The sequence below is a fragment of the Apis cerana genome, linkage group LG14, assembly GCF_029169275.1.
Source record: "Apis cerana isolate GH-2021 linkage group LG14, AcerK_1.0, whole genome shotgun sequence".
NCBI lineage: Eukaryota > Metazoa > Arthropoda > Insecta > Hymenoptera > Apidae > Apis > Apis cerana.
Genome location: NC_083865.1, coordinates 7,941,547 through 7,964,608, shown reverse-complemented (window position 1 = coordinate 7,964,608; position 23,062 = coordinate 7,941,547). Strand labels below are relative to the sequence as shown.

Below are 23,062 nucleotides of genomic sequence, written 5' to 3'. Positions count from 1 at the left end.
TAAACCAATCATATATGTATATAGAATATTTTTTTATATAAATGTTGGTAACACTGTTTATTCCATTTTATAACTAGATTTAAATTTTGAATATTACTGCAAAATAACGGTTTAGAGTTTGTGAAGTTGTATCTATTAAGAAATATATACAAGTTCAAACAAAGAATTAATTTTAACAAAATTAAAATATATTTATAAAAAGAAAAAAAAATAAAAATGAAGTCTGTGTAAGTCTTATTACTTTTTTGATTTTAAATAAAAATATATGAAGTTTTTTTATTATTAATATTAATAATATATTTTGTTATTTTGTTATTTCATCTTGTAAATTTTTAACTTTCAATATCTAACTTTTTAATATCTATTACTTATATATAATATGTATAAAATTTAAAAATATATATAAAATATTAACATTTTAGACGCGTGAAACCACCAGGTTCAACTCGTAAGCCAACAAATCGTCCAAGGGGCAATAATATATTATCTAAGGATCCAGTGCAAGTTTATTGTCGTTTAAGGCCAATGCAATATTCTACTGATATATCATGTATGAAAGTTACATCTGATACAACTGTGGTTATTACACCTCCAGAATCAGCAACAAATTTTCGTAATTCTAGCAATAAAGAAATTCAGACAACATTTAGTCATGTATTTACACCAGATGCAACGCAAAAAGATGTTTTTAATATAGTTGCCCTTCCATTAGTTGAAAATGTCATTCGTGGTAGAAATAGCCTTTTATTTACATATGGTGTAACAGGAAGTGGTAAAACATATACTATGACTGGCGAATCTCAAGATGCAGGAATAATGCCACGTTGTCTTGATGTTATTTTTAATAGTATTGCTAATTACCAAACAAAAAAATTTATTTTTAAACCAGATAAATTAAATGGTTTTGATATACAAAATGAAGCTGATGCAATGCTCGATAGACAAAACGAACTTCATGCTGGGCTTATGTCACAAAGAAATGGAAAGTCAGGCAAATTGTAAGTATGGATAATATACTTAAAGTAAACATTTTTATTAATAATTTTTGTTAATATTTTTTTATAGACGTAAAGTAGAAAGTGATGGTGATAGTAATCCAATAATTCATGACATTGAGGAATCGGAAACAATACAAGTAGATCAAGATAATGTCTATGCTGTATTTGTTACTTATGTTGAAATTTATAATAATAGTGTATATGATTTATTAGAAGATGAAGATATTAGAACTAAGTATAATAATATATATTCATTTTTAATTTTATTATATTTGATTTCAAATAATATTATAATGCTAAAAGATAATTTTTAGAACATTACAGAGTAAAATAGTTAGAGAAGATGGAAATAAGAATATGTATGTACATGCTGTAACAGAAATTGAAGTAAAAAGTTCAGATGAAGCATTTGAAATATTTCAGCGTGGTCAGCGAAGACGAAGAGTTGCTCATACTGCACTTAATGCAGAATCAAGTAGATCACATAGTGTTTTCACAATTCGTCTTGTTCAAGTAAAATTTTTAATTATCTTTCTTTTATATAATTAATATTTACAAATAATAACAGATTTCTTTATTCAGGCACCTTTAGATTGTGAAGGTGAACAAGTTATACAGGATAAACGAGTGGTATGTATTACTCAGTTATCATTAGTGGATTTAGCTGGTAGTGAAAGAACTAATAGAACTAAAAATACGGGACAACGATTAAGAGAAGCAGGTAATTATATTTTAAACATGAATCTTAAATATTTAATGTATTTTTTAATTATTTTTATAATTATTTCCATCTGTTTTAATTTAGGGAATATTAATAATTCTTTGATGACCCTACGATCGTGTTTAGAAATTTTAAGAGAAAATCAACTTCAAAGCACAAATAAAATGGTACCCTATAGAGATTCAAAACTTACCCATTTATTTAAAAATTACTTTGATGGAGAAGGACAAGTTCGAATGATTGTCTGTGTTAATCCAAGAACAGATGATTATGATGAAACAATTGTAAGAATAATATAAAATATAAATATATAAATCAAAATAAATAAATTTATTCATATTTTAGCAAGTAATGAAATTTGCGGAAATGACACAAGAAGTTCAAGTAGCTAGACCAACAGTTACAAAAATAGATTTTGGTTTTACGCCTGGAAGAAGACAGGCAAATAAAGTAAGATAAATAATAAAAGAATAAAAATATAATTAAATTTATATAATATATATAATATATAATTTAAATTTTTAATTTAAATTATTAAGTTGTTTAAGGAGGCACGTAGTAAATTGCAAAAAGAAGGACGTCTTGAAGCTGCTGATTTAGAAATTGATGTTGGTTTAGTGTATAGGTAAGCATTATATATATTTTTTTATTTTTTCTTTTTACTTACTTAATTTTATTTTAATTCAGTTTGGGCGGTCCATTTCCTGAATTGGAAATTAGTTCTCCACGTAATGATCAAATTATAACTAATTTAATGCATTTTTTGGAACAACGCATTAATAAACGGAATATATTACGTACTGATTTACAGCAAAAACGTAAGAATATATCTATCTTTTAATGAAATTTAAAATATGTAAAATTTTTTTTTGATTGCATTTGCAGAAAATGATCTTAGAAAAATGTTAATGACAATGGAACAAGATCATATGAATTTAAAGATTGAAAATGCATCTTTAAAAGCAGCTAATTCACAGCAAAATAAAAAGGTAAGAATATTTTTTTGATTATAGGAAGCACACAAAAAAAAATTTATATTTGCTTTTAGATTTCTGCATTAGAGGGTCATTTATGTAAAACTGAAGAACAAATTGACAGTTTGCTTCGAAAATTAAATCATGCAAATGATACAATACGTAGTTTACAACATGAGGTAGTTAATAATATGTATTTTTTTTATGTAAATGATTACATATGTTATTATATTTTACAATTGATTTCAATATTTTGCAGTTGAAAGATAGAAATATGGTATTAAATCAACGTTTAATAGATAAACAAAGAGTAAAACAAAAATACAACACTAAAATGCAAGTAGAAACTGATAAAATGAATAAAGAATTAGAAATAAAATTACGTCAACAACGTGAACAATTACAGGTAAAATAAAGGAAATGAATATATAAATTCATTAATATAATCAACATATATTAATTTCACTTTCAAATTTTATATTTAAAATTTTTTTGTTTAGAATCAAATGAAAGAAAAAGATGATAAATTAAGATTGGTAAAACAAATCTTAGTTGATGATAATGGTATTAATTCTGCTATTTCCAAAGATTATGTGACTCCTACTTCTAATTATATACAAACAACAAAAGGAACAGATTGTCGATCACGAAGAGTTAGTTTTTTTATTTTATATGAATGTAATTTTTTTGAATATATATTTCAAATATATTTTATTAACAGGATAAAGCAGCTACAGCAAATTTAAGATATAGACGTTCACAAAGCGCTGATAGATGGGTTGATCATAGACCAGGAGCACTTGTTCCTATAGGAACTGTTCTTCAACCTTTAATGCGTAGAAGACGTAGCGTTACACGACTTACAGATCCAAAAGAAATTACAGATGGTGTATCCAGATATTGTCTTGTTGCGCAAGAACACGATACGGATGGTGAACTTGAGACAAAATTATTCAAGGTATTTTTATTTTGAATGAATCCAAAAAAAACATATTATATGATATTATAAAATATGATATTATGATGCTAGGGTGATATAATACCTACTAGTGGAGGAGGTGCACAAGTAATATTTAATGACATGGAATGTTTAAAACAATTATCTCCAAAGGCAAGAAAACGTAGCGGTCCACAAGATATAGAAAATATAAATGAAATAGGTTCCCCAAATCATTCATCTACTCTTAAAGAATCCCATTCCAAACGACCACGAGTTGTAAATTAATAATAATTGCTAAGAATAATGAAATCAACGTATTTTTACAGTATTACATTTTATCAATTTTATAATTTATTAAAGAAATTCATCAAATAAAAAGATGAACTATAAAAGGTGTGATGTAATATTGTATATATAAAATTTTACATCACAAATATGTAATCACAATCATGTAGAATATTATACTTTATAATTTTAATGAAATTTGTAAATAAATAAAATTTAGATTACATAATGATATTAAAATATAGATTACGCATAAAATATAAATTTTGAAATAATTTACAATGAATTTTATGTGTAATATAATGTCAAACAATAAAAATTTAGAATTTATAAATAAATAGATAATAATAATAATGTATTGATAAACAGTTTGATTATACTCAATTTTTATATACAATTATTTATATACAATATATATTAATAAAATTCTATGCATTGTATACTGCAGATAAATCTTGTAAAATCTCATAGAAATGTATCTTTATAATCCTATTAAATCTATACTTATAATCGTTGTCTTCGTAAATGATTATCTAATTTTGCTAATTGATTAAGAAAGCCACTATTTGGTTGAATGAAACGATTTTTGCGAACTGTACGAATTGCATCTGTTGCTAACATTTCTTTTTTAATCATTAAATATGCTAACACACATGTAGCACTACGTGAAATTCCTAACATACAATGAACAAACACTTTACCTATAATAAAGAAAAATTCAATTTAGATAATGTATTTTAAATATTATCATATAATTCTTTCTTTTATGTTATCTTTAACTTCTTGCAAAATTACCTCCAGAAGAAATAGCTTCATCAATAAAGTCTGCAATAGTGAAAAAATATTTGCTAATGTCTGTACTGCATAAATCAATAAGTGGCAAACCAAGATATTTTATTGTTATATCAGAATAATAATTCTTATTAGTGTTTACAAATCCAAATCTTTTTCCTTCAGCAGCATTAAGCAAATGTGTAACACCCAACATTTTAAGATATTTTTTATTTTTTGCTGTTACACTATAAAAATGCAAATTAAGATTTGATAAAAATGAAAAATATAATATTTAAAATACTTACGCATCACCAATATATATTCTTGGATATACTTCATCACAATCAATATCCTGTTGAATACGATAATATTCAACATCATCTCGATTAGAATCAAATCCTGGTAGCATTTTATTTTCAGTTTGAGTTCTATACAAAACTTCTGTTAATTGACTTTGGGTGGTTTCTCCACCAGATAAATATTTTTCAAAGTTCTAAAATAAAAATTTTTATTATAAAAAATAATAATAATTTTGGAATAATATAAATTTTTTAATAATAATTTGATTTAAAAAATTATAAATATTCAATTTAAATACAATTTAAAAAAACTTTACATTCTTTATTTTTATATATTTATTTTAGCATAAATGTTATAAAATATTAAAATGAAATAAGATTCTTTACATCATAAGATACAATTCAATTCTTTTTTTACAATACTTACATTTCTCAAATTAGTTTCCATTTGAAAAGGTTAGCTAAAAATTAATATGTATGAGTTAAATTAAATAAATAAAAGAAAATAATAAAATAGCATAAAAAATTTTATACTTTTATTTTGGTGAAAATGATTATAACTAATTTTATCTTGTTTATATATAAATATAATGGTACGTATATCAAGCGTTCATATATAAAAATCACGATAATTATGTACTTAAACTTATATTATATTGTATATATATATTTTCTTGCACAATGATTTTAAATAGTAATAAAGAAAAAATATGATATATATAAAATATAATATATAAAAAAAAATATAAATTTTATATTTCAAATGTTTAATTAGATATTTTTAAGATAATTTATTAAATGCTTACTAATTAAATGCAAATTAAATATTTATTTTAATATTGAATATTTGAATATTTTTTAAATTTATTATATTCTTTTCCTAAAAATAAAACACGATTTTATATATATATAAAAATTTTAAAAATTAATTTTGAATCTAAATTTATTATTTAAATAATTAATATAATAATATTCAATTAATTTTTTTAATTATTTTCATTTTTACAATTTTATTTACATATTTTATTTATATTTATTATTATAAATTGAAAAAAATTTAGACATTCCTTTTAATAATTTGAATGTATAGGAATTTTATAGTAACTTAGCGATGAGTCATAATACATATCAGTGCCAAAAGAAATATGGCAGTAGTTTGTGATTAATGCAGAGTGCTGTTAATTCTGCTTAAAGTATATGGTGTTTATTATATTTTTAAAAGTGTGATCATAATTTAAATTTGAATTAGATTTATTTACAAAATGAGTTTCTTTAGTAAAGTATTCGGTGGTAAAAAAGAACCGGCACCTTTGTCAACAGCCGATGCAATACAAAAATTACGGGAAACGGAGGATATGTTGATAAAAAAACAAGATTTCCTTGAAAATAAAATAGAAATTGAAATTCAAACTGCTAAGAAACATGGAACAAAAAATAAAAGAGGTATCTATGACTAATTTTTTTAGTAATCATTTATATCAACAATCGAAAATTTTCAATGATTAAAATAGTTTGTCATTATGACGTTTCTTTGTTCCGTATTCAATGTTCATTTATGCATATTATATATTATAATTATTAATGTTTTAAAATGTTTTAAAAAATACTTTATTTACAAATTTATTAAATTAAAAAATTTATATTGAATTATAAATTATAATATTATTATAAGTTGTTTATTCTAAGTGATTTTAACTTTAGTGATATATTAGAATGAATACAACAAAGAAACATGCTTTACAGCTGCAATTCAAGCCCTTAAAAGAAAGAAACGTTATGAAAAACAATTGCAACAAATTGATGGTACACTTACTACAATTGAAAGTCAAAGGGAAGCACTTGAATGTGCGAATACTAATACTGCTGTACTTACCACAATGAAAAATGCAGCAGATGCATTAAAATCTGTTCATCAACATATGTAAGAATTAATAATTTTATAATAGTGTTAATTAATTGATTAATGTAAATAAGTAATAAATTATTAAAATAAATAATTAAAATTTTTTTTATTAAAAATATTTATTAAAATTATTCTTTAGGGATGTTGATCAAGTACATGATATGATGGATGATATAGCTGAACAACAAGATGTAGCAAGAGAAATTTCTGATGCAATTTCTAATCCTGTAGCATTTGGACAAGATGTAGATGAAGAAGAATTAGAAAAAGAATTGGAAGAACTTGAACAAGAACAACTAGATAAAGAATTACTTGGTATTGAACCTACTGATGAATTACCAAATGTTCCAGCTACTGCTATTCCAACTGCCCCAACTAGGACTCGCACAAGTAAAAATTTCAATGTATATGTATATATATTATAATAATCTTTAAACTAAAATGTTGTTTATATTTATAGAAGCTAAACCTGAAGAGGATGAAGATTTAAAAGAATTAGAAGCATGGGCATCATAAGATGGTATTAAAATATTTGTAAAAATAAATTTTGTAAGAAATTAATAGTTAAAATTAAGTATCTACAGTTGAAAATCAGAACAGTGTATGTCAATACATTTTTTGGATTCATACTTATTCTAATATTAGTAACAGTATTTTTTATGCACTGTTAAAATGATTAATTAAAATAATAATTAAGTTTTCATAATAGGTTTTTTGCTTTTTAGATATAAAAATTTTCTTATAAGAAAGCTTATAATATTATAACAATACAAATACTTATATTTAAGCTAATCAATATATTTTATTGTTGCAGTAAAAAATTCATTATATCAAATAAATTTATAATTTGCATATATAGTTATAATTGTATACATGTAATTAATAATGAAAAATACAAATTTATTATAAATTTTGTATACAGAAGATTAAGTCATAAGATATATAATTGCTTTTTAAAATTTGAATATTATTTTAATGTACATATGTATAACATATTTTGAAATTGGCATTATTTAAATTGTATGGCTTTTTAAACTTGTATAAATGTATCTGTCATAAATAAATTCATTCAAATGTATACTGTAATATACTGTATAATATAATCATAAATGAAACAAATATAGTTACATATTTTTAAATCAAAAAATCATAATTTTTACAATGTTCTAAAAATAATATAAAATTATAAATAATTATATTTTTTTTATAATATTAAGTTAATATATTAATAGTTTTTTTTAAATATAAATAAGAATTTAAATAAAATAATTTAAAGAATGACGGATGCATTAAAATGCAACATATATTTCATAATTTGAACAATTTTATAAATATAGATATATTTAAATTTGTAAGAAAATAGTCTTTGAAAATTTAAAAATTTATTTTCTTTTATTTTAATTTATAATTCAATGATTAAAGTTTCAATTAAATAAATAAAATATTATTTTCAAAAAATTTCACTTATGCTATAATGAGGATATATTTTTACAATGTAGGAATATATTTTTTGTTTAATTTACTATTTAGCATTGATATGGATAAATGTGTTATAGTTTAACAGGAAATCTAGCAATATTAATTTCCAGCAATATGAATTTCGTAACGAGTTTTGAATTTCATTATAAAGTCTATTGTAACAATATTAGTTTGTACATATCTTGACTTAAAAACATTGATAAAACCAAGACAGATATGTTTTTCAATATTAAAATTATATCTATAAAATTAGATTATTAATCAATTAAAAAATTATTACTATTAATTAAAAGAATATAATTACAAGTATATTTTATTTTTAATTATACATAGCATTTATTCATCTGAAGTAACAGTTCCTCCAAATTCATTATTTCGATAAATTGATTCACTACCCCATGACTATATATTATTATAATTATTATTAATATCTAATTCATTAACAATAAATAATATTAATCACATCTTGCTTTAACACATCTTGTTCTTTTTGATGTTGTAAAGCAAATTTGCCAATAAAATACTCTTTCTGTAATAATAAATTGTTAATTAATCATAATGTTTGAAATATTTTATCTTTTAATAATAGAAATATATAAATAAATTCTATGTACTTATATCTAACTATATCCATTTCCATTTTTTTTTATGGTGTAACAAAAGATATCAGTTCTTCAGCCCAAAATGGAATAAATCTTTCTATCGTAAAACGTTGTATAAATACATCTACATTTCGTGCTCCATAATCTTTATCTACTTTCATTAATATATATGAAGTGCATATTTTAATGGTATATATAAGCAATAATCTGATTCACCAGTATATGTAAATGATGTAAATATATTACATCAATAGACTACATTTACATTCTGTTAATTATATGAAATTAATATTTGTACATATGTCATAAATCTACCTAATGTTAATGAAATAATTAATAGAAACAAATGAAAATATTTACTTTATATGTAAAGGGGAAAAGATGAATATTAGAATTAGATAATTCTGAAAGCAGTCCTGCTGCTTTAGGTTCTACTAAATTAATAACAGTATATTTTGAAGTTACATTATTAAGACCTACTGAATGATCAGTTGGTCTATAATAAACAAATATATAATTTTATTTAAATTATATTATTAATTTCATTATTGATTTTCATTATTTTTTTATCTAGATATCCTAGATATAAATACGTATTTATTGCGATATAAATGAAACCATAAAATAACTATTTTCAGCTTGTTTTATTAAAATACAATCATTTCTCTCCTCTTTCATTTTGCATTTCTGTATATACTATGAACTGGTATGTTTGTATCATTAGAACATAATTGTTGAATATTTTACAACTTCCTTATGACTGGACTACAAAAACACAAGTATAATAAATCATGAAATATATTTTATAAATAATCATAATTTAAATATATATTTTAATTTCGATTTTTAAAAATATCTATTATTATACTCATATCACTCATATTATTCCCATCTCTTCTTTGCTAAAAATTCTTTTTTCATGAAATTAAAAAATTGGAGTTTATAAAAACTTCCTGGTAGCATAGATTTCTTTAATCCTTCTATTAATGAAATTTATTTTTTTATTTGTGAATGTAAACATTACTAAATGAAATATGAAAATTAATTTTTCATTTCTATAAGTTGAATTAAAATAGAGGGGATAGATGTTCATAAACCATTTTGACACTGAAAATTGCGCTTCTTTCTTCAAGAACAGAATATAATGGCAAACAATGCAAGTTTCAAGCATATTTCTATTCACATTGACGAGAATACAAAATTGCATAATTTCTTCTAACAATTTCCTTTATTTTTTATTGTAAGTATTATTTATTGCTATGTAAAATTTAAAAATCATTAAAATTGTATAATAAAAGGAAGTAATTCTTATAATTTAGATTTACCATTTATTAAACATTCAGCAATTTTTTTACCTATTCCTTCTGCTCCTAAGATAGTAAGAAAAGAATTTTAGTAATCGAAAGATCTAAAAAATGTAGAAATTATTTAAAAATTTACTACATTTTACCTTATATAAATTTCCATTTATGTCAACAGTAATAAAATAATTTTTTACTTCCAGACTTTCTCCTAATATCCATCTATCATCTGGTGTAAAATTATCTGGATAGTTATATATTTTTGATTATACATTTTTTAAAAATGACAATCTATGCACTACTTTATTCCATAAAGATTTCCAATATGAAATATCAAATATAAAGTGATTTTTCCAATTTTTTACAGGTACAATACCATTTTTAAATGTAGGTTTTGATTCTGGTTCAAATCAATCAATTAAAGAACCTCCTATAAATTTATAAATCTAATTATTATAAAGATTATTTATAATTATTATTAAGATTATATAAATTTTTTATATATACAAGATTATATATATAAGATTATATAAATTTGTACAAATTAAATAAGATATATTAATATCTTAAATATCTTGCCATTCTCTTATATATGAGTATGAATCATAATCTCGTATACATGATAGAGCTATATATTTGTATTAGAAGAAAAAGTATATTTAATATAAACTATATTTGTATTAGAAAAAATTGGATAAAAATATTCAGCAGGATGTGCTGGAATTTTAACTGATAGATTACATTTTAATCCTAATTGTCATGCTCAAATTTCAAAAATAGGAAAGAATTTGTTTAAAAAATAAGATTAAAGTTATTTTATATTTTTAAAATTTAATTTTTATATTACTATTTCGGCATAATTAATAAAGTATTCATAAAATATTAATCTATATTGAGTTTTGAGTTTTTATATGATATTGATTTAAAAGGACCAAGTGTATCAGAGCCAAAATGAGAAGTTTCTCTTCCAATTCTATGATATGAAATATTTTAATTAGTATATATTATAATAAATAATTTTTAAATAAAATAATCAGAATATTAATAATTTTTCAAAACAAAATTATTCAATAATTTAATTATATAAAATATATAATATAACAAGTAAAAAAATCTATAGCATTATTTAAAAAAAATATTATTATTTATTTATTATTTCATTTCATGTAAATAAACTATACCTATTTTGTTCCAGAATGAGTATATCATTCCATTCATTAATAACAAGATGATAAGCAACTGAATTAGCCACAATTCCTGCACCTGCTATAACAATTTTTGCGAAGGTAATATTGTTGTATGAAATGGAAATTGTTGTGTTGTATATGAATCATGATTTTTTATTTTTATTTTTATCGGAATTAGGATTAGATTTAAATGTTTCATTTTTATAGGTTATATTATTTAAATAATTTCTATAAGTTTTTAAAACTATTTTTTGTAAAGTTGTAATGTGGAAACATTTTGAACTCGCGTGTTGCAGTATTAAATAATATGAAAAATAATAATTATAGTTTTTATTACTTTTCTAAATAAATTGTAAAAATTAGAATTCTAAAATATGTTGACTATGCAGATATTTTCTTAGATATTAAAATTTTCAATATAAGAATAATGAAGAATTTTGTTAATTAATCTAAATTATCACTTAAAAATAAAAATTAAGGAATTTTAGATAATATTTTGATATTTTATAATTATTAAATATTTTGAAGAAAACAAATTATTTTTTATGTTAATTATTTTTTCATTATTTTGAAATAATTTTAATATAATTTCAAGATTGATTTTGAAATTATTTAATTTAAAATATTATTGAGTTTAATTTTGGATACATTTAAATATTTAATATAATTATAAATGCGCGCTAAAACTTTTTTAACGATAAATCGAAATATTTAAATTTCGATAGATTTCGATTCTCAAATCTCTTCGATAAAGTGATCATTCAAAATGGGAACGATGTTAGATCTTCGGTTTTTATTAATATCGTTTTTATCATAAATTCAAGCGTTTCTAATTGTTATTTGTATACTTTTACTAATTATTTTTATTAGGAATAATTATTACTACAAAATTCTTTATAATGTGGTTCATACTTTTCGCAATCTGCATCTTTAAAATAACGTGTATTTTTATCTTCATTATCTATTGCGTTGTCACTTTTCTTCTGGTTATGGTAAGAATTTTTTTCTTTTATTGTAATCGACAATACTTTATGTTAACCAATAATGTTGTTTATGACAAAGTATAACGCTCAAACAGAAGAATTGAAAAAATGTGTAAGTTTAATAATATAATTTTTTCTTTTTTATAATATCTTAAGATTTTATGTATTCTACAATATGTAAATTATACATTATTACATTTCTTAGATTGTACCTCAAGATACAAATGTGGAAGAAGAATTCCCAATCGAAGTCAGTTAAAAAAATATTTTTAACTAAAATTTATTATTAAAAAATTATATATACATTATATATATACGTATCATATTATATATTTTTCTTAACCACAGTTATCGATTTTTTTTATATTTTCGATTTCTATAAATGATTACATGTTGATTATTTCAGAGTCGCGATAGCGTAGATGATAAATTGGAAATATTAACAGAAAAACTTACGGAGAAAGAACATGTGGTAAGAAATTAATTTGTTTTTCCATAAACATCTTTTATTAAGTCTTTCTAAAAGAAATTTAATTAGTTTTGCTATGAACATAGTTACAAAAATCGCAATGTGAAATAAAAGATGCAGAAAAGGTATTGACTGATTTGGAAAATAAAACATCTTCTTGTCGAGATCGATATCGCTCGTTAATGATTGATTTGAAAAAAGATATTCGGAAGACTGAAGATGAGGTTGGCGTAATAATATAATATAATATAATATAGTATAATATAATATAATATAATATAATATAATATAATATAATATAATATAATATAATATAATACAATATAATATAATATAATATAATATAATATAGTATAATATAATATAATATAATATAATATAATATAATTATTAAAAAAAAAGAAATAAAAGAAATTATGATATTATGATTATATTTGATAGGTAAGAATGTTACAAAATCAAATTTCAAGTTTATCAATTCGACGAGAAGCTCTTCGAAGTGAAGTATTAAAGGTAATGTTTTAATTGCTTTAAAGTTGACGATACATATAAAATATAAAAAATAATTCATAATATAATTACAGCAACAAGAAGATTATCAAAAAATGCTCAATAGTTTTTCTAAAGAATTGGAGAATAAAAAAATATTATTCTGTACGTTATTATAAAGTTTTACATTTTGTTTAAAATTTGCTTTTTATTATTTTAATTGATTTTTTTAAATGTTTGTAGCTTCGAGTATTGAGAAATCAAGACACCCTCGTGTGAGTTATTTCATTTTACCATAAAAAAATTTTATCGTCTTCTTGTATGCATAATAATTAATTTTTTATTAAATGTTCACAGTATTGTTTTTCATATTAAAGAAAGAAAATTAGAACAAATAATTAAGAAGACATTATCAAATACTACTTTATCGAACATCGATTTAATATCGAACAGTCAGAGAATAGTTATTTTTGATTGAGTTGTAATGTTTATTTATTATTCACAATATGTACATTTAAGTAAACGATCGATATGAAAGTTTTTTACTTTCAAATGCATGGTAAAAATTAATATTGAAACAAAAATTTAATTCGAGTTTTATGAATTTCGATTATTCGTAAAAAAAATGATTTCTTATATAGAAATTATTTCTTATATAGAAAGCAAAAACAAAAGCAAAAACAAAGTGCAAAATATTATTTTTATTGATTAATAATCAATTAATAACTAATAATTAATTAGTAGTTTATCAAAATAATAATTTCAATTAATAATTGTAAATTTTTATTTCTAAATATTTTGAAAATGATTTTTTCTTAAGATAAAGGTTAGTATAAAATATGAAGTTTATAATTTAAACTTTAAATATTGCATGATGTTAAATATAAATGGTAAAAAAAATAATACAGTATTTAAAAACGATAGAATTTTTACATACAAAATCAGAAAAAAAGAATAAAAAAAAAATACTCTATGAGACGTTATTTTTGAAATGTATTAATTTGTAGGAGATTAAAAATAAAAATAAGTAAGGAATAAGTAGATAATATATTTTTTTCATTCAAGATATTTTTTTCATCTTAAAAATGAAAAGAATTTAAACTATTTATTTTGAGTGCCTTTTTTTTTGTAATCATAGAATTGTACATTCATACGAACATATTAAAACAAATAGAGATGTTTTAAGGCACTTGCTTCTTTTCCGATATATAACGTAATAGTTTTTTCAAAATTTTCTTCGTGAGTTCATAGAGAGTTCCTTAAAAAATTGTAATAAACATAAAAGGAACACTATCTTTTATTTGAAAAGAATACTATAAAATGTTCGTTGAGCTTGTTAAGTGCACACGAAAGGAACCTTGCTGTTTATTCTTTTAATTTTTTCTAATTTCTTCTGCTATTCCACACATCTTATTATATTATTTCATGGGACACTTTTTTTGATATAAAACAAAACTATTTATCAACATACTTCTTGAAAATCATGCAAGAAGTTTGAGATTTCTGGACATATTTTAGTTCATCTTCTATTGAATGTAATAGAATACATTCAAAGCGAACATAATTTTTTATTCATAAAATTCATTAAAAGTTGTTATAGAGATTTGTCCATTTCTGCAAATTATTAAGATAGTTAAAAATTATTGAAAAAAATTGAAATATACTTTCAAAAATAAAAATTACCATTTCTTTATAATTCTGTATGATGTGATGGAAATTTTTTCAGAACTGCATGATAAAGATTGTAAAATGCATAAAAACTAACACTCAAGATGACGATCAATGCCGAGCCAAATATCCAAGATAAAAAATGACCATCTATGATATCCGAGGTCTCTTTTCTCTTTCTTGCGCTAATCTCGCCCAGGGTAGTGCCTTTTCGCTCTTCCATCAGTCTTTTCATATTCGCTAATTTCTCACGCAGTTCATCTACTGATTCAGCGATATCTTCGATTGAATCGCCTCCAGGTAGATCTACAACTTGGACGAATAAAGTGTAATTCCGAGAAATAGAGACATTTAAAAGCATCATTTAAATATAAACCAAAAAAGTATTTTGGAGAAAATAAAAATTTTCCATTTTGAATATATTTTGAAAAAAAAATTATTGATAATTAAAAAGAAATGCATTTTTTTTTTTATTCATTAAAAATAATATTTAAAGAGATACTTAGAATTTAAAAAATTGAAATATTTATAATAAAATACTTTTTTTTTAACAAACAAGTATAGAGATCTTTTAACATTTTATTAGGAGTGATGTAAGTTCTATTTTTGAAAGATATTTTGAATTGAAGCTATGACTACTTACCCGTAGCTTCTGGCGTACAAGTATGTGTTACTGTTTTCATGATGCTTGCCTCTATCTCTTTTAATTGTATAACTTGGTCCAGCATTCGACACGAAGGTCGGTATTGATTATCCAGCATCCTACTCTGTAGCGCAGTCTCCATCTTCTGGAAAATTAAGCCTCTCCGATTTTTTTCTTTTTAAATAGATCAAAATTATCATATTAAGTTATGATCAATTTTACTTAAAAAATAAATGCTTCTATATAAATTTTAAAATGCATTAGAAATTAAATTTTAAAATATAACGATTTTCTTTATAGGAATACATTTTTTTATTTATTAAAAAATGGATTCAAGTATTAAAAATAAAAAATTTTGATTTAAATGCCCTGTACATTTCGATATTTATAATATATATTTATAGATTGGTTTAAATAAATGAAGGACTTTTTAGACTTTTCAATTATTAGTTATTAGTTACTATTTTTTAATATTTTAATAATTAAATAGAATCTATTTAATACAAATTATACATATTTGGAATTCAAGAAATTAATTCAATTGTCCCGCGCTTTTATAAAATTCTGAAATTGTAGCGCTACAAGTGATCATCGATCTCGTCGCAGTTTGCAAACACGGCTAAAGAAAGTCGTACGACATTCGGGCGGAGTCGGACGCACCTTCGGGGACGAAGGTTGACGTCACGGCGCAAAATGGCCGCCGGTATCGGAAATGGAGTAGCATAGAGGCTGGGCGGTAGGAACGAACTGTAGGTGTGTCAGTATTCGGCTTTTCCGCGATAATGCCATCGAAATGCCGATTGTTGCACGCTGACTTGCGCCTCGTGCATAACTTGTACGTACGATCGGAATCGTTCCGTTGGCCGAATTTTCGATGGTGATAATAAATTGTGAAATAGTCGGCGAGGTAAAATAAGCGGTGTTCCGAACTCCCCTCGATATATATCTTTCCTAAAACGAAATTTTTTCTGTTCATAATTTACTTGTGTTACATGCATTCAATAGATAGGATGAAATCTTGTCTAAATAAAATCGAAGTGAAAAGTAAACGATAGCCTGTCCAGTGATCATTCTTATACTGTTCACGGATATTTCACGAATGTCAGACTCATCTGCCCGGCTCCAGAAGAGAGTGCACTGTGAATATTATTTTTGTGTCGAATTATTTCGATTGAATATTAGTTTATGTTTCTGATAAAAAGTGAAATGGAAAACGAAGAATACGCGCGTATGATCAATGTATAAGAGATCCAAGAGTGCGTAATATAGTGTATATTCACTGATCCTATTTGTGATCTGTCAAAACTGACTTAGCTATCTAACAATCGTACATATATTTATAGTGAAACTATTTGTATATTGGGTATCAAATCTTCCTCTTACGAATTGATTAATTTTTTTTAAGGAAAATATTCTCGTTGCCTATGACTGTGTCTTAACTGCGTATGATCCTTCACAACGACACATCGATTGATTCCCTTCCGTAAACAATATTTAATAGCTGCTAAGAATGTATTGTCCAATGCTGAAAACGAGATATGAATTTGAATCATGGTGAGAAAGTGACCGAGCGAGTAATGTTGAACTTGGAACTGTTAAGAGATTATTCGAGCAATGTTTCTGCCAATAGGTATCAGTTAACCAAACATAAAAAAAGAACGATTTTCATCCTTCACAGAGTAAAAATTATGAGAAGTTAATCTTCAGCATTTTAGTATTTCTTCTGGTTAAGCAATATACTCTTTAAAGAAGATAACATTATCAGGATTTCGGCGCGTAGATATTATTAGAATTACTAAAAGTGTGACTGAAAGAAAAAAAATTACAAATTTTTAAGAAGAATTAGAAAGTTTCAAAAATAAACAAATCAAAGACAGAAAGGAAGAGAGAAAAAATACACCCAAACGATGAAACTGATTAAGAAAATGATTAATTAAAAAGTTCAAGACAAATTAAAAGGTACATATATATACATATAGAAAGCGATAGGTGGCTTTCGTTGTCACTGGCGCGCACGCGAGTGTCCATATTATATTCGGCGCGCGTGTTTGTTTCTCATTTTGTTTCTTATTTCTTATTTGCGTGTATATTTGAAGTGGAGTTTCAGTGTGCTGGAGGGTGAAAAAATAGTAGGATACACAAAATGTGGAATATGATGTGTGACGTGATGCCGACTATTGCGGAGGACAGCATTAGCCAGCGAAGTTCGCAATATTCCGGTGAAGATGCGAACTTCGAGCAATTGATGGTATCAATGCTTGACGAAAGAGACAAATTGGTGGAATCATTACGCGAAAACCAGGAACGGTTGCAGGAAACGGAAGCACGTTTGCAGGAGGTCGAGAAGGAGCGGGATTCATTGAATCGTCAATTGAACGCTAATATTCCTCAGGTATAATAGTTTAAAATATATAATTCCTCTTAATAGTTTAAAATATAATTGATTATTAAACATGTAATATATGTATATATTATATTCATATGTATATTATTTATTTATTGATTGAGATCCATTATACGACATAAGATAATTCTTTATAATATTTTTTTGATAATAATGAAGTTATTAGAAATTTTTATAATAAGTAAATAACAACATTCATGGTATAATTCATTTATGGTTTATGAATTATATGTATAATGAAGAATAACGAAGCTGAATTAATTTAAAATAATTATATGATTGGTCCGATTTTTTTCAAGAAAGAGATTTATATATAACTGGATATATTCAAATTGGATTATTTAAGAATTAATTATATTTATTTTTTTATTTGTAATACTGATCGATTTATATTTTGATATTTTAATTATTTCTAAAAAGAATTAAATTGATTGATAAATTATTAATTGTAATTACTATGTTTGAATTATTAAATATTTATTTATTTATTTCATATATAAGATGTGCTAGAATAAATAATTGAAATATATCTTGAATCGAATAAATAAAATCGTGCTATATTAATATAAAATATTACATATAGTTATAACAAAAATAATTAAAGATCTGATTTATGAAAGATATATTTCCTTTACAATTTTATATAGAGACTTTTAGATTATGTGATGCAATTTTATTCTTTAATATTATAATTACTATTTCAAGGTAGATTGAATTTCATTTTATTTTGATAAAGATAATTTTATTATTTGAAACAATGATATTTATCATTATAACCTTTATTATTAATTTATTATATAATTTATTTATTATATCATGTGATTTCTTGATCTTAACAATATACAAGCATTTATTGCCCGTTTCCATTTCTTCGTTCTATTACTCAACCTAGATAAAGAATAATTTAATGATGTCATAAAAAAAGGCAGATTATAAATGCACGTGGGTGATTACATGTGTTAAAATTCTTTATAATATTTTAAATATATCAATTAATAAAATTATGATTTGAATCATAGTATACTAATAAAACTGATTTTTTAGCAAATATATAATGATTGAAGAAAAGATAATTTTGATATTATATATAATAATAATAATATACATAAAATAGATTATTTAATTTAAATTCAATAGAGTTGGATCAACAATAGAGTTGAATTTATTATTTGATTAACGAGAAAGTAGATCAATATTTGTATCTGAAGATAAAGCCAAATTCCTTTTATCATAAAAATTATTTAGAATAATTACTTATTTCATTAGTTAGAATTTAATTCGTTCATTTAATATATTTACAAATCTTTTCAATAAACTTAACAATAATATATTTTCTATTATGAAATATTTGTAAGAGCGTGTTTTTCTAATTGCACGATATGAGATCGATTATAGATCTGTAATTACCGAAGCTTTTATGTAATGATCATCATAGAAATGTTTGACAATTAAAACATTATTTTATATTTTTTTTTATAACTCGAAAAATAGAAAGAGAAAAAGAGAATAGATTAGAATTTAAATAAAGTTTTGTTTTATAATTGTTACCTTAAAATATAGAAATTAAATTAGAATTATTATTAGATCCGAATTTTAAATTTTTAACTATAATTAAAGAAATTTTGATTAAGCTAAAATTATTTAGAATATGATTAAAGGATTGTATATAATTTTTTTTAATTTTCTACATTTCATCATATATTATGTAAATAACAATTCATAATTTTCTTTTTTGAAGTATTCCAAATATAAATCATGTATTAGAAATCAAAGAAGGATTGTATTTTATTTTTTTAATATATTTATTATAGTGAAATTTTTATATAGGGTAGCATAGTATTATAATTAATAATAAAATAATATATAATTATTTGGTGATTGAATTTATTAATTCAAAGTTATTTATTATATCATTATATATCTATATATAATTTATTTTGATTTATGATTATGTGAAGATAATTTTGATTATTTCGTACGAATTGATTCTTATCTATCATCGAAATTCTTTTTCTCACAAAAGAATAACTATTATTATTGCACTTAATTGCACATAACATTCATTGCACATATCTATCAATATATGTGTGTATATATATATATGTTTGTGTAGTAGAATATATATATTATATTGAAAAATGTGAGATATTAGATTAAGTCAATTAAAATTAAATTAAATTATTAATACAATACATATATTTTTAATTATGTAAAATAACAAAATTTTTTATAACATTATATATTCAAACTTTATTATTTATTTTTTACAAAAAAGTAAAAAATAAAATGATTTTTAATTGATAAAATTGAAAAAATATCAAAATGAATATTCTAGATATTAAATATTAAATAAAATATCAATCAGATAAACGAAGATATCGATTATTTGAAAATAAAAATCTAAAAATTAGAAAAAGAAAAATGAATTGATTTTTAAATAAAAGGCTAACAGGTGAGAATTTGTTATGTTTCCTGGAAACTGATTAAGGATGCAATGTTATGCAATTACTGATTGCAATACTTATTTCCTTGATTGGTGTATACATACAGAAATTGTCCATTTCTTTTTGCATAGTTTAAAAATAATTAGGAAAGATGAAAGTTCGAATAATTGATATTTTTAAAGTTGAATTCTATGAATGTTTATATATAATAATAATATAATTTTGTTATTTATTAGTGAATTATTATAAAAATAAATATAATAATTTTAATAATTTCCTTCTATTTGTTATTTTTCATTTTCTTCATGAGATCTTTCTTGTTATAATTTATTTTTTTTTGTGGCTTTAACAAAAAATTTTTAAATAGTCTTTTTATTGATAATTTGTCAAAGAATTATTTTTCTATAATCAAATATAAAATGTGATGCATATCTGTAGAAGCAATATTATCTATTTTGTAATCCAATTCCTAGCTGTATATGCACATAACGGTAAACCGTCGGAAATGCACATAGATCTCGGTATAAAGTCGTAGGTGGTATATATAGGTGCAATGCTACGTCTTATTCACCTATTTCTCTCGTAAAATCTTTTCTATATTTGTGGAATAAATTTAGAGATAAAAATCTTGTCATATTAGCTTCTTTTCTTTAAACAAAATATAATATAGAATGATATAATGTAATTATATTATATTATATTATATTATATAATAATAATTATATAATAATATAATATAATAAGAAAATATAATAATAATATAAGAAATTGAAAATTCTGTTATGATATAGCGATTTTGTAAGCAATTTTTATTATAATAAATATATTTGTCGAAATTATAATATTAAATAAGAAAAAAAAAATGTAGATTTTCCAAGTATGCATCCAGAAAAAAATTTCTTAGCAATTATTTATCGAATTTTTGCTGCAGATGAAACGTGACAACTTTCTGCAGAGTTTGGCAAGATCCAATAAAAATCTGTATAAGCTGTATTGACTTCGACAGCGCATTATCTTGCCAGAGGTAGCTTTGAAAATATACTGACTTTATCATTTAATTTAATCTTTGTTCGTTGAATGTCATTTGTATTTTACAATATTATTGTATTTTTTTTTATTATAATATCAAAATTTTATCATACATATTTTAATCAATATTTAGAAATCAAAAGTTTGACATTAATTTTATATTAAATATAGTGGAATAGAATATGAAATATGAAATATCATAGAAAGAGGAATTATAGTATTTTCTAGGCTTGATGATAATGATATAAAGAATTCTTATCATCGCTAACTTTTCCGTATCTCGATAAGTGCTCATTGAAATGATAATATTGCATAGAAAATTTTACGCAATATGGAGCATGCCGAAATTTTTGATTCATGTTAATCATATATTTTTTAATGTTATGATATTTTAGTCTATAATTATTAGTATTTTAATCTATAATTTATTAAGTCATTGATAAATAATATGATTTTTCTCCATGATAATCTAATCCAAAATTTGACTTTAATATCGTATGATAATATTCAAATATTGATTTTTAGAAATTATCACTGAAGATATTATTCATGAAAACTTTTGTATGAAACGTGATTCACAATTATACATTTTCATATCATCGAATATTGAAAAATTGTATTTTAGATAGGCCGTGTTTATCTCAATGTTCATTTTTTTTTCTAGTTTTAGATTTAAGAAAATCAGAATTCAATTTTAAACTCGAGATAAATTTAAAATATATTAAAAGATTTGTTTCGGGAGAATATTTGATCACAGAGATCATACTTTTTTAATCTCGTTTATCTTTTTTTTTTTTCTTTTTTGAAAAATCATCGTATAGAGAGTCTAATATGAGAATGTAATACATAAGTAGAAGAAACACAATGTGGAGCATCGATATATCCATGAAATAAGGGAGAAACCGACAGCCATATCGATCCATCCGTCGCCCGATTGGCTTTTATGTACACGCCGGTATATTATACGGGGTGCCTCTAATAAATCGTATAATTGAAGATCAATTTTGGTAAATAAACAAAAATAGAAACAAATCATTTTTTGGAAAATTTAATTGATAAAAAGTGAAACTACATTGTACTTTTTTATTGCGCTGATCTTCATACATAGAGAAAAAACATCATTTATTTATTATATATATTATATAATAATAAAAAAATTCGCTGATTAATTAAATTTTTATTAAAATTTTAATTTTAGATTGAAAAAAAAGAAGAAATTACAGAATTTTTTCTCGATTGAATTAAAAAATGCAAAGATTTTTGACAAATTTATGATGATTGTATCATATTTGCATGCGTCGAATTCGATATTGTCGAGTCTTCTGATCATTCTTTCGTATTTTTTCATGGCAGAATTTCGTATCCTGCACGATCCAATGGCACGTATTCTTGAGACAAAGGGCAAAAATAAAATGAGAACGGATAATAAATGAGAGTTGAAGAGAGAAACGAATCTACGATGACCTACTT

At 22.8% G+C, this 23,062-nt stretch overlaps 6 protein-coding genes and 1 pseudogene across 26 annotated transcripts in view; 4 read left to right on the top strand and 3 right to left on the bottom strand.

The window, feature by feature from the left end:
* The first annotated feature begins 74 nt into the window (after nucleotides 1–74).
* On the top strand, nucleotides 75–4,025 carry LOC108000701 (kinesin-like protein KIF23). 2 transcript variants are annotated; one of them, XM_017061220.3, is made up of 15 exons: nucleotides 75–227; nucleotides 423–998; nucleotides 1,066–1,233; nucleotides 1,313–1,511; nucleotides 1,581–1,719; nucleotides 1,804–2,003; nucleotides 2,065–2,169; nucleotides 2,259–2,344; nucleotides 2,407–2,537; nucleotides 2,605–2,708; nucleotides 2,768–2,872; nucleotides 2,953–3,099; nucleotides 3,194–3,346; nucleotides 3,415–3,651; nucleotides 3,724–4,025. In XM_017061220.3, the coding sequence occupies exons 1-15, from the start codon at nucleotides 217–219 to the stop codon at nucleotides 3,916–3,918; spliced, it is 2,556 nt and encodes an 851-aa protein (XP_016916709.1). In that variant the 5' UTR covers nucleotides 75–216; the 3' UTR covers nucleotides 3,919–4,025. The 2 variants fall into 2 exon arrangements, with proteins under 2 accessions (XP_016916709.1, XP_061940505.1); XM_062084521.1 differs by lacking the exon at nucleotides 75–227 and having other exon boundaries at nucleotides 417–550; nucleotides 624–998.
* Nucleotides 3,951–5,933, bottom strand: LOC108000702 (dual specificity protein phosphatase 3). 2 transcript variants are annotated; one of them, XM_062084524.1, is made up of 5 exons: nucleotides 5,798–5,933; nucleotides 5,419–5,452; nucleotides 4,998–5,185; nucleotides 4,714–4,937; nucleotides 3,951–4,619 (listed from the first exon to the last, which is right to left on the bottom strand). In XM_062084524.1, the coding sequence occupies exons 2-5, from the start codon at nucleotides 5,437–5,439 to the stop codon at nucleotides 4,423–4,425; spliced, it is 630 nt and encodes a 209-aa protein (XP_061940508.1). In that variant the 5' UTR covers nucleotides 5,440–5,452; nucleotides 5,798–5,933; the 3' UTR covers nucleotides 3,951–4,422. The 2 variants fall into 2 exon arrangements, with proteins under 2 accessions (XP_061940508.1, XP_016916712.2); XM_017061223.2 differs by having other exon boundaries at nucleotides 5,526–5,800.
* Nucleotides 5,934–6,105: 172 nt separating this feature from the next.
* On the top strand, nucleotides 6,106–7,915 carry LOC108000631 (charged multivesicular body protein 4b). Its single transcript, XM_017061079.3, has 4 exons — nucleotides 6,106–6,434; nucleotides 6,735–6,912; nucleotides 7,034–7,284; nucleotides 7,355–7,915. Exons 1-4 carry the CDS (start codon nucleotides 6,254–6,256, stop codon nucleotides 7,408–7,410), a joined length of 666 nt encoding a protein of 221 aa, XP_016916568.1. The 5' UTR covers nucleotides 6,106–6,253; the 3' UTR covers nucleotides 7,411–7,915.
* A 744-nt stretch (nucleotides 7,916–8,659) lies between these two features.
* LOC108000651 (pyruvate dehydrogenase phosphatase regulatory subunit, mitochondrial-like) lies at nucleotides 8,660–10,146 on the bottom strand (annotated as a pseudogene).
* Nucleotides 10,147–11,158: 1,012 nt separating this feature from the next.
* LOC108000649 (uncharacterized) lies at nucleotides 11,159–17,595 on the top strand. 4 transcript variants are annotated; one of them, XM_017061111.3, is made up of 10 exons: nucleotides 11,197–11,380; nucleotides 11,472–12,455; nucleotides 12,526–12,558; nucleotides 12,652–12,696; nucleotides 12,853–12,918; nucleotides 13,002–13,139; nucleotides 13,357–13,428; nucleotides 13,500–13,569; nucleotides 13,648–13,679; nucleotides 13,762–17,595. In XM_017061111.3, exons 2-10 carry the CDS (start codon nucleotides 12,363–12,365, stop codon nucleotides 13,777–13,779), a joined length of 567 nt encoding a protein of 188 aa, XP_016916600.1. In that variant the 5' UTR covers nucleotides 11,197–11,380; nucleotides 11,472–12,362; the 3' UTR covers nucleotides 13,780–17,595. The 4 variants fall into 4 exon arrangements, with proteins under 4 accessions (XP_016916599.1, XP_016916600.1, XP_016916602.1 ...); XM_017061110.3 differs by having other exon boundaries at nucleotides 11,159–11,380; nucleotides 13,648–17,595; XM_062084525.1 differs by lacking the exons at nucleotides 12,526–12,558; nucleotides 12,652–12,696 and having other exon boundaries at nucleotides 11,206–11,380.
* On the bottom strand, nucleotides 14,433–16,512 carry LOC108000654 (uncharacterized). Of its 2 annotated transcripts, XM_017061126.3 has the most exons (4): nucleotides 16,376–16,512; nucleotides 15,716–15,860; nucleotides 15,088–15,384; nucleotides 14,433–15,018 (listed from the first exon to the last, which is right to left on the bottom strand). In XM_017061126.3, the coding sequence occupies exons 2-3, from the start codon at nucleotides 15,855–15,857 to the stop codon at nucleotides 15,095–15,097; spliced, it is 432 nt and encodes a 143-aa protein (XP_016916615.1). In that variant the 5' UTR covers nucleotides 15,858–15,860; nucleotides 16,376–16,512; the 3' UTR covers nucleotides 14,433–15,018; nucleotides 15,088–15,094. The 2 variants fall into 2 exon arrangements, with proteins under 2 accessions (XP_016916615.1, XP_016916616.1); XM_017061127.3 differs by lacking the exon at nucleotides 16,376–16,512 and having other exon boundaries at nucleotides 15,088–15,378; nucleotides 15,716–15,857.
* The window catches only part of LOC108000652 (liprin-alpha-1), a 32,855-nt gene continuing 27,324 nt past the window's right edge, over nucleotides 17,532–23,062 (top strand). For 12 of the 15 annotated variants that reach the window (XM_017061125.3, XM_062084514.1, XM_062084516.1 and 9 more), the window contains exon 1: nucleotides 17,622–18,107. In XM_017061125.3, the coding sequence (XP_016916614.1) occupies nucleotides 17,859–18,107 (249 nt within the window). In that variant the 5' untranslated portion in view covers nucleotides 17,622–17,858. Of the gene's footprint in view, nucleotides 18,108–23,062 lie in introns of all 15 variants that reach the window. The other 3 variants (XM_062084515.1, XM_062084511.1, XM_017061114.3) reach the window with 1 other exon arrangement.